General features: G+C 33.6%; 1 protein-coding gene across 1 annotated transcript; it reads right to left on the bottom strand.

Moving 5' to 3' along the window:
- Positions 1-2,161: 2,161 nt before the first annotated feature.
- On the bottom strand, positions 2,162-10,964 carry LOC139523677 (uncharacterized). The gene is made up of 2 exons (XM_071317875.1): positions 10,874-10,964; positions 2,162-3,515 (listed from the first exon to the last, which is right to left on the bottom strand). Exons 1-2 carry the CDS (start codon positions 10,916-10,918, stop codon positions 2,328-2,330), a joined length of 1,233 nt encoding a protein of 410 aa, XP_071173976.1. The 5' UTR covers positions 10,919-10,964; the 3' UTR covers positions 2,162-2,327.
- Positions 10,965-11,404: the final 440 nt, after the last annotated feature.

Raw genomic sequence — 11,404 nt, 5'->3', positions numbered from 1 at the left:
CACATGACGCTACCATACTTTGTTAGACCATTCAAATACTTTTTCGCAAATGACACTGCATGAGGAGAAATGAATTCAGACGAAAGAACAACATGTTTTAGGTCATTCATTAAAATCGTCTCAAATTTTCAGAGCATATCTATTATACTAGACTAAGTAATCATTAGTAATGTGTTTTGTTCTATTCTCCAAATCAACTAGGCACTAAACGTTTTTTTTTTTTCACTCATAATATTTTTATGTCTAAAAAATCAACTTTAAAAATTAAAGAACCTTAGTGAGCACGCTCACATACCCCACGTCCCCACATTGTCATTGGAGAAATTAAATAAGTATAAGAAAAAAAATTGTATAAGAAAAAATACTGAATAATAATTTCCTGTCAATATACACATCTACATAGTATGTCCTTATTATCAAGGATTTGTCTTACTATACAAATCCTTGTTATTATCTACAAAATTTCATGAAATTCTGTTGTGTGTTTTCAGAGGAGTTGAGATGACAAACTGTTGCAGAAGTACATTGAAGCAAATAAGTTCAAAGGGGCATAACTCCTACCAAAAAAATTGAATCGTAATTTCCTGTTGATATGCACATCTACATAGTATGTCCTTATTATCTGAAAAGGTTTCGTGAAATTCTGTTGTGTGGTTTGAGAGGAGTTGCGATGACAAACTGTTGCAGTAGTACATTAAAGTAAATAAGTTCAAAGGGGCGTAACTCCTAGAAAAAAAATTGAATCGCAATTTCCCGTCGATATGCACAACTACATAGTATGTCCTTATTATCTGAAAAGGTTTCGTGAAATTCTGTTGTGTGGTTCGAGAGGAGTTGCGATGACAAACTGTTGCAGTAGTACATTAAAGTAAATAAGTTCAAAGGGGCGTAACTCCTAGAAAAAAAATTGAATCACAATTTCCCGTCGATATGCACAACTACATAGTATGTCCTTATTATCTGAAAAGGTTTCGTGAAATTCTGTTGTGTGGTTTGAGAGGAGTTGCGATGAAAAACTGTTGCAGTAGTACATTAAAGTAAATAAGTTCAAAGGGGCATAACTCCTAGAAAAAAAATTAAATCGCAATTTCCCGTCGACATGCACAACTACATAGTATGTCCTTATTATCTGAAAAGGTTTCGTGAAATTCTGTTGTGTGGTTTGAGAGGAGTTGCGATGACAAACTGTTGCAGTAGTACATTAAAGTAAATAAGTTCAAAGGGGCGTAACTCCTAGAAAAAAAATTGAGTCGCAATTTCCTGTCGATATGCACAACTACATAGTATGTCCTTATTATCTGAAAAGGTTTCGTGAAATTCTGTTTTGTGGTTTGAGAGGAGTTGCGATGACAAACTGTTGCAGTAGTACATTAAAGTAAATAAGTTCAAAGGGGTGTAACTCCTAGAAAAAAAAATGAATCGCAATTTCCCGTCGATATGCACAACTACATAGTATGTCCTTATTATCTGAAAAGGTTTCGTGAAATTCCATTGTGTGGTTTGAGAGGAGTTGCGATGACAAGAAACAGGACTGACGGACGGACGGACGGACGGGTCAAAAACATTATACCCTCCGCAACCCGTTGCGTGGGGTATAATAAATGAACTTGTTTCTTGTTGCATTTGATAAATAAACACATTGTGCTAGTGGGGTAGAGAAGAGTACAAGTAACAATGAGCGTTCATGGTGAAGATATAAATCCAGAAAGGCGCTTTAGACGTATGAAATTCATTGAGTGTTATTTTTCCCCAATTGACTTCCTAGAAAAGCCCTTTATGCTTTGATTTTCTATTTTGATTTATTTGCATAACAAAGTTTATTTCTTGTTTTAAAAATACTCTATTATTTAATAAAAGCCTGATACATGTGTAAGCAATTCTAGATTTTTTCAAACGAGTTGGCTAATTATTAACAGTTTAAAAGTCATGGAAGTCAATTGCTAGATTTAAAAACAAGCATTTAGGAGCATCGATATTGAAAATATCCTAAAAAAACTAAAATGTTTGCATAAAAAAAAAAAACCACATTCTTGTTTCGGGATACGACTTACAGAATGGAGAATAAAATACACAAATAAAGAAGAAGATAAAAACCGGCAAATAAATAAATAAATAGATAATAGAGAATGGGGTGCAATAATACAAAATATAACGAATAATAGAAAATAAAACATAATTTTATACATGTATAGAATAGTGGAAACTACAGCAACTGTAGGAAATTTAAATATATAACGAGAAATACCATCCCAAAACATATTAACAAATCCAGAACTTAATAAATAGTGTAACATCATTGTTCATTGCAAAACAAATAACATTTATTATTATCGTTTACAACATGTAAAGATTCTCTTAATTCTTTGTTTAATTTCTGGAATACGCCAAGCATAGATGAAAGGATTTATTATACTGTTCAACACTAGGGGTACAAATAAAAGTAGTCTCGTTTTCTGAGATGTAAATCTCGTTCCATAGAAAAAATCTAGCCAAAATGAAAATATGAATGGACCTGTCAGAAATATCGTGGTTACTGCTATAATAATCGTTGTTATAAATGCTCTTTTCTCCCATGTACTTGGCTTTATCTTTCGCAAAGTTTTTTGTACTATACTTTTTGGTGTGATCAAAATTTGACCGTTTTCTACTTCACGATCTTTTCTCAATTGTTTTACAATCTCGCTAATTCGATTCGACATTTCAACCGATTTAGTCATCTCTTCGGTTATTTCGTTACTCATCAATTCTACAGTGGTCCACTCTTTGTTTTCCGAAGTGGAAACGTAATTGTTTTGAATTCTGCAGTTTTTACACTCACAAGGTGTATCATCTTCCGTTATCGTCATTTCAAGACTTTCTTGGCCGTTTTGATTTATAGTGGTTCTTGTTGGTTTGAAAAAATATTTCAAAATAAGCATACTTGTTCTAATGGTTAGAACAAGGATTCCTGCCATGAATGAAGTTAAAACTCCAGCTATGAACTGAATAAAAAAGTTCAGATGGTTTCCGTATAAATTTGGTACGGTACAAGATTCGATTGTTTGTGCTTTAGGAACCAGTGTAACCAGTTCAATGGTGAACAAAAACCCTAACGCAATAGATCCACCAATTATAACCAATTTAAATCTTTCAAAGAAAAGTTGTGCTCCAAAGTTGTAATTCTTTACAACAACATATCGTTCACAGCATATCCAAAATACAATTGTATATGTGAAAACTAAGCCATAACAAACACCAAATGTTTGGACAATACACCAGATAATGTTAGTCTTCACCAAGTCAATCATCTTTGTTAATGAATACATTGTCAGCGATGTTGAAAGGATACTGTCACCCACACATAACATTAGTACCAACAGATTGTGAAATTTCTTTTTGAGTGTTGTAAAGCAGACGACAACATAAAAAATGTTAACGAGAACAGGTATGGTTGTAATTGCTGAAAGTATTAATCTCATCGTTGGTGTGATAACAGCGCTTTGTTCCAGTATTGTTCCATTTGTTGTAGTGTCTGTCTATAGAAAAAATATAAATTAATGAAAATGTATTAGCAGTGGCGGATCCAGGGGGGGGGGGGGGTGCGGGGGTTTGGAACCCCCCTTTTTTATTTTGGCCGATCAATGCATTTGAATGGGAGCATATAGTTGGAACCCCCCCCCCCCCTCTTTATTCTGGGTTGGGAACCCCCCTTTTTAAAATGGCTGGATCCGCCACTGATTAGTTTATATGTTATATAGATTTACAGGACATTTTGATTGTGTTAATTTCAGGTTGGAGAAATGTTTTATTCTTTCAATAACTCTACTGTACAGTTTTACTATCAAGGAGTTGATTATTGAGTTATAGCTGAATATTAGTTAAATCCAGACCACGTACAAAAAAAATGTATAAATGAGCCGCTTTTACGGTATAATTGACTTTTCGTGATATTTCTACTCAAACCTTGACGTTGATGTCAGGTATATGGTGGTATTGTTCATTAAAAGTGGTAATTTTCACACCCACCCACACCCACCCCCACACACACACTAGGTATATAAGATGTCCGTTCATGACCGAGATTCGAACACATACTATTTTCTTTTTTATACTGAGATACCCAACTCGCTAGACTCCACTCGACACTAATAAAGCTTTCGGTAGGCTAGCCGGGCGATACTTTAAACAATTTCCTCGTCAGTTTTTATTTAGCGTCGTACCACAGAACATGATATATAAGGCATGACGATGGAATTTTACAGATTACCTGAATTTTACATGTATATCGTAGAGATCTGGATCTTACAATTTTTTGCAGGATGCAATCACGGAAACATTTATATTATAAGTACACCTAAACTAGACTGATCCGATGATGGATACAACCTGTTGTAGAGTTATCACTGGTTCAGACGTTCTTAGTATATATATTTAAATTATACGCGCTTTAGTATGTTTCTACTTAGCCTGGACCCGACGCTTAAAGGTTCAAAAGGAGAAGGTGAACAGAGATCTCTAAAAACAAAATTTTTCGTTTTCATATATAACGTAATGTTTTATCCGTTCACTTAATTTTTTATAACTCCGCTCTCTGAAAACAAAAGACAAGTAGTACTGAGATCTGTTTTAAATGTTATAATTTCATTTTTTGATTATCATTATAATTTTGTTTTGAATATAAACCGTCAAGGTTTTGATATTCCGACAGGAAGATTTTCGCTGATTATGCTACAATAACCGCAGATTTGCATTTTTGTGTTCTAAATGTATTTTATACAGAATGTAATAGAAAATTAATACGAAGATTTGGATTTGCAGACGATGCGAAGTTAGATATTATGTATAACCTAGATTTATTAAGGAAATGGTTGGCTATTATACAATGCAAATTAATTGTTCAAACGTGAAAAATCAAATGTGCTCGTTTTTTTATTCTCGTTTGAGTGGTTTTACAATTGTCATTTTGCGGCCCTTTATAGCTTGCTGTTCGGTCTTAAACAACTTGAAGGCTCTGTGATAATGGTTTACTTCTACAAATTTTGACTTGGAAAAAGAGATGTCTCATTGGCACTCATTAAACCACATCTTTTTAAATCTATTTAGTCTTTGATTTATAATAAATGAGGTTTTTTTTTCTTTCATTTTTTAAACCATTTCCGCCGCCGAAAGCCCGTGATGGAATAGTCATTGGTCACGAAACTCAGAACGATAATTATAAATGACACGGAGTTCGAGCCGTTTCCATATACCTAAATTGATTTTTGTGTTTTCATTTATTTTCTTAATAACATTTTTTGTATGGCTTAAAGTTTGTTGTACTGACTTTTCTGTGCTACAGAATTTACACAATAAAATAGCAAGTCTCACTTGATAATAAATTTAGAATTTCACAACTGACCTAAATTAAGGGACGTAACTCTATGCAAATTTTAACTAATTAAATAAAACTTGCCCAAATTCCATTCTATCAAGTGAAGCAGCTTTACAAAACTTAACGTACAGGTTAATGCATAATATAATATGTTAAATAAACCGAATCATTTCAACTAAAAGGGATACTTAAATTTCAAATGTTTTGTATAATAACCTGTTGCTATGGAAACAATAAACTTTTAAACTTAGTTGTTATAGTATTAAATTATGAATTGCCAAAGACAAAATTTTAATATAACAGCTTTATAACTGCACCGCCTAATTTTCAAAGTTGAGAATGTTGTATAAATGTTTGATTTAGAGATAAAGAATCGCTTAATATTCCATGGGCTAACAAAACCACCCCTGAAAAAAAACCTCAAAATTAGAAACAATGAATTATCATAATTATAATGAACCAAATAGAACTTGTATAGCTGACTATGCGGTATGGGCTTTGCATATTGTTGAAGGTCGTACGGTGAGCCATAGTTAATGTCTATGTCAATTTGTCTCTTGTAGAGAGTTGTCTCATTGTCAATCATATCACATCTTCTTTTTTATAAGTCATTATAAATATTGGATTTAAATGAAAAATATTCATTGACAATGCGGTGGCTAATAATTTCGTGTGCATGTGTATTGACAAGCGTTATTAACAAGCTGAATTAAGATATAAAGTATATTAAATATTACTAATTATATATATTTTCACACTAAATGCAATTGTGAGGAACTGTCCGAAAACGTTTGCAACATTTATAGATTTAAAAAAGGCATTTGACTTTGTTGATAGAGATATTCTACTGTACAAGCTTCTTTTAAATAAAATCGATGGGAAAATTTATAACTCTATCAAAAGCATATACGTTAATACTACCGCTTGTATTCGTTTGAATGATACTTTGACGGATTGGTTTAGTTGTAATTCCGGTGTTCGACAAGGCGATAATCTTTCGCCGACACTTTTCTCCATTTTCATTAATGATTTAGTGCAGGAAGTTAAAGACCTTGACCTTGGTGTTAGCATAGGAAACTCAAATATATCGATACTGTTGTATGCTGACGATATAGTGTTAATTTCACCAACTGAAAATGACATGCAAACGATGTTGAACAAAGTACATGACTGGTGTAAGCGATGGCGAGTACTTATCAACACTGAGAAATCGAAAGTAGTTCATTTCCGCCAATCTCGTATAAAACGATCAGAATACAAGTTTAAAATTGGAGGAAATTCATTACAGACTGTCGACAAGTACAAATATCTGGGTGTTATGTTCCATGAATTTAAAGACTATAAAGTGAATGCAGAGAGACTGTCGGAAGCTGGAGGGCGAGCACTCGGTGGAATTATTTCAAAAATTCATACTCTTAAGAATTTTGGAATAAAGACATTTGAAAAGCTGTTTACCTCATGTGTCGTACCGATTTTAGACTATAACTCATCTGTCTGGGGTTTTAAAGACTATGCATGTGTTAACTTAGTACAAAACAAAGCCATTCGTTATTTCTTAGGTGTTCATAAATTCGCCCCAAAAGTTGCTACAAATGGTGATTTTGGATGGCTGCCATGTAAAGAAAGACACTGGTACAATATAAATAGACTATGGAACAAGCTTATTCGAATGGACGATTCACGCGTATGTAAACAGGTTTTCAACTGGGACCTTGAACGGTGTTTGAACAATTGGTCATCAGATATTAAACTTATTTTGTCACACATTGACTTGGAAGATTATTTCCACCAAAAACAAACTTGTGATATTTCTCTTGTAAAAGACAGACTTTTCATGTTGTGTTCCACTGAATGGGAAAACTCTATTACAAACTTCCCGAAATTGCGGACATATAAAACATTCAAATCAGAATATAAATGTGAAACATATGTTGGACTGAACCTCTCTCGTTCTGAACGTTCTATACTGGCACAATTTAGATGCGGCATACTTCCTTTGAGGATCGAAATCGGACGGTTCGTTGGAGAAGCAGAAGCTGACCGCATTTGCAAAATGTGTGACTCACGTGATGTTGAAAATGAACGCCACTTCCTGATGGACTGTGACTTTTACCGAGATTTAAGAAATCAGCTTATATTGGATATAGAACACTCTTTTGAAGACCTTTCTAAAGATGAACAATTTAAACTTCTTATCTGCAAATATCCTAGAAAAACTGCTAAATTTTTGAACAATGCATTTAATAAAAGAAAAAACTTTTTGTATAGGAACAATCAAACTTAAATTCTAACTTTGTCCGCTGTTAAATGATTATTATTTTTTATATGTATAAATGTTTAAAGTGACTTATAGGTCCAAAGGGCCGGGTGTTGATACATGTAATTACAACTGCTTATTGAAATATTGTATATTGTTATAAAACACATGTCACTATAATAAATAATTTGGTATTGGTATTATATATATCAGCAGTCTTGTTCACGTGGTACGCATGTGTTATGTATATATATGGGTATATACGGAGATTTAAGTATGCATTATGTTCAAGCCAAGTTAGTAAGAAATAATCTCCGGAAATATTCCCGGCAGTTAAAGCAATAATAATTTCTTTAATAATAAATGTAATATAAAAAAGAAGATGTGGTGTGATTGACAATGAGACAACTATCCACAAAAGACCAAAATGAAACAGACATTAACAACTATAGGTCACCCGTACGGCCTTCAACAATGAGCAAAACCCATACCGGATAGTCAGCTATAAAAGGCCCCGATAAGACAATGCAAAACAATTCAAACGAGAAGACTAACGGCCTTATTTATGTTAAAAAAAATGAACGAAAAACAAATATGTAACACATAAACAAACGACAACAACTGAATTACAGGCTCCTGACTTGGGACAGGCACATACATAAATAATGTGGCGGGGTTAAACATGTTAGCGGGATCCCAACCCTCCCCTATCCTGGAACAGTGGTATAACAGTACAACATAAGAACGAACTATAAAAATCAGTTGAAAAAGGCTTAACTCATCAGATGGACAAAAATACAAGTGAACGTGGACGGGTACTTATACATCCCGACACTAAAAGACACAATGAACAGATCTGAGAGTACTCGCAGTTATCTAACAACTAGTTCAAAGCCACTAACATGTTTATATAGATTGTCTGTCATTTCTACTGTATTTTACTGCTTATGTTTATAATTCATTCAAATTTCGACTGTCAGGTGATGAGCACACCACAAAGTGCTGGTGATCACGAAAGACACATTATCGCTGTGACTGATCGATGATATAAGACCATGCTGACAGTTGCAGATATTGTGTATATCTACAGAAATGTATTAAAACAAATGCATTGATGTAAACCTGCCGCCCACTCGTGTCTTTGCCTTTGCGTCTTTTGTTCTTTCACGTGTACCGATATTGTCTTTCGTTTGCGCCGATTTTACTTTCATTTGCGACTCTTTTGTCTTTCATTTGCGCCGATTGTGTTCATTTAATTAACAGGTGATTTTTGTTATCATTATAAACCTCTTCAGAAAGCCAAATGTATATTATGTTATGAAATGTCAATTATGAGATGTATATATATCTAGTTGTCCCCTTTTTTACTCACCAGGGGAAGATGGAAGTAGGATTTCCAGCAGGATAAGTAAATTTAAAAGATAAATGCACTCGGTTTACAATAATTTATAAAATCACAGAAATCACTGTCCCAAGTAACGAGCCTGTAATTCAGTGGTTGTCGTTTCTTGCTGTGTTACATGCTTGTTTTTCGTTGTTTTTTATGTACATAAATTAGGCCGTTAGTTTACTTGTTTGAATTGTTTTACATTTGTCATTTCGGGGCTTTTTATAGCTGACTAGGCAGTATGAGCTTTGCTCATTGTTGAAGGCTGTACGGTGCCCTATAGTTGGTAATTTGTGTGTCTTTTTGTCTCTTGTGGCGATTTGTTTTTTATTTTTATTTTTGTTGTATCTGCTAACAACGAAGTCAATCTTTTCTTTCTCTGGATTGCGATCAGAGGCGGACATTTAAAGAGTCCTCATTTTGACATAAGTGACAGCCTGGATTTTCACCCATACATACATATATGTTAGGGTGGTGAGAATAGAACTGTTAATTGTAAACCAAATGAAAGTATTCTGGACCGTTATTCGTCTTCTTATAGTTTCAAAAGGGTACAGCTAGCCATAAATGAATGAATGAAATGGATAACGTGAAATAAAGTAGGCGAAAATGAAAAATTCTCTTTTTTTTGGCGCAAATGCAAGATTTTTTTTCCGGTGCAAATGTCATACGGCCTCCCCACCCCTACCAGCTGATTGACGCTTCGCCACAAACGTGTAGATAAGAGTAAGGTAAACTGTGTGTCCATGTCAAATACACCCTCAGCTCCAAATCGTATTTTTATTTCCGACCTTCTTTTCTGAGCGCCTTTTTGACAAGACTTACCAGACGTGTTAATTGTTAATTTGGTCTCGTCTTTAACATGCATGCAATATTTGCCACTGCACGTTAAACATTTCTTTAACTTCACTCATCTTATTGTAAGTGTTCCCATGTAACTGTTACATATGTCGTGACATTTTCTATAAAGCCTAAGGCCAAACAAAAAAGTATGCCTGTTTACTGCTGAAAAACATTGTAATTTTAACGATGCTTAATCAAAACTGATAAAAAAAATACTTTAGGTAGGTAATATACTGTTTACCTACTAGTATTATTGCCCAGTCCTACCAATATTCCTCAAACAACAAGATAAAAAAGTACTACATGCATGATTTGAATGGATGTTCTTTAGTATTTGATCTTTAACCGAAAAAGAAGTACTAAGAAAATCGAACCCGTCTTTTTTTGTGATACAGATATGTCTATAACTCAAAGATTTCTTTATTTTTTCCAAGGTTACACAGCTTTATTTAATTAACCCTCCTCTATTAGTATTTAGTTTCGCCTTTTTTTACTAGTATTTTAGACAACTTGAAGACTTGAAACATCGTACTCAACTTAAAGCAAACGAATATCGTACTAGCTGACAAGTGATTGTCGCAGGATACGGTATATCTATTTAATACTGTAAATTATCATTGTAAGGCACAACCTAGCCTTGTTTGAGTACCATTATGCTTTAGTATGTTCTGCCTTTTGATCCTTGAGGCTACAGCTTTTACCCAAATATTATTGCGCATGGCCTAATAACAGAAAACTTGTAATTTTGTAACAGACAGACTCAAAGACTGTAACTAAAAAAATTGTGTAACTTCCTTAATGCGTTAAGAGTACAATTTATCATTGCATAACAGTTGTAGTTCTGTGCTTATTATGACCTTATTGTGTTGTTCTCTGCATGTTTTATTGTCATTATTGTCGTTATATAATATGCTTTTTTGCAATAGCGTTATGTTTGCTTCTGTAATAAAATATTCATTCATTGTAAAAACCGACTTCAGTGCAGTGCAATTCTTTCTTTTAAACACACAAAAATTAAAAGGAAAAATAATCTTACTTCGGTTGTGTTGGAAACTAGTATATCCAGTGAATTTATATCCATTATTATCAATCCCAAAATACTGAAGGCTGATATCGAAATGTGGTAATGCCATTGTATATAGGTATACAACTGTTCGATTTTAAATCGGCTAACCAATCAGAAGTCGCGTAATCAATTAATGATTGACAGTATCCTTTAGCTTTCACAGTGAACGTCACAAATCGTGTACAATTAATGGTAATACTTGCGGTAATAAACAATAGGGTAGTAATCTTTCCGACGCAGATCCTTTTTTGTTTATTTAATCTCGTAATGGGAAGTTATTGACCTTCACTGACGTTTTATTACTCCTCTTGTTTTATCTATTTATGGTGGAAGAGGGTTGTAGCACTTCAACGTATGGTCAATTACCGATTTGGTTCAGACATTTTATGACAAATATAAGTTCCCTTTTCGAAATGCGCATAATTGTGTTGCTCCAGATTACATTTGGTTATACTGTAGTAATTTTGTATAATTATATTCCATATGATTTATAATGTGTTC

Source organism: Mytilus edulis, chromosome 5 (genome assembly GCF_963676685.1).
Source record: "Mytilus edulis chromosome 5, xbMytEdul2.2, whole genome shotgun sequence".
NCBI classification, from domain to species: domain Eukaryota; kingdom Metazoa; phylum Mollusca; class Bivalvia; order Mytilida; family Mytilidae; genus Mytilus; species Mytilus edulis.
The sequence above is the reverse complement of the archived record's forward strand: the minus strand, read 5'-3'. Positions and strand labels throughout refer to the sequence as shown.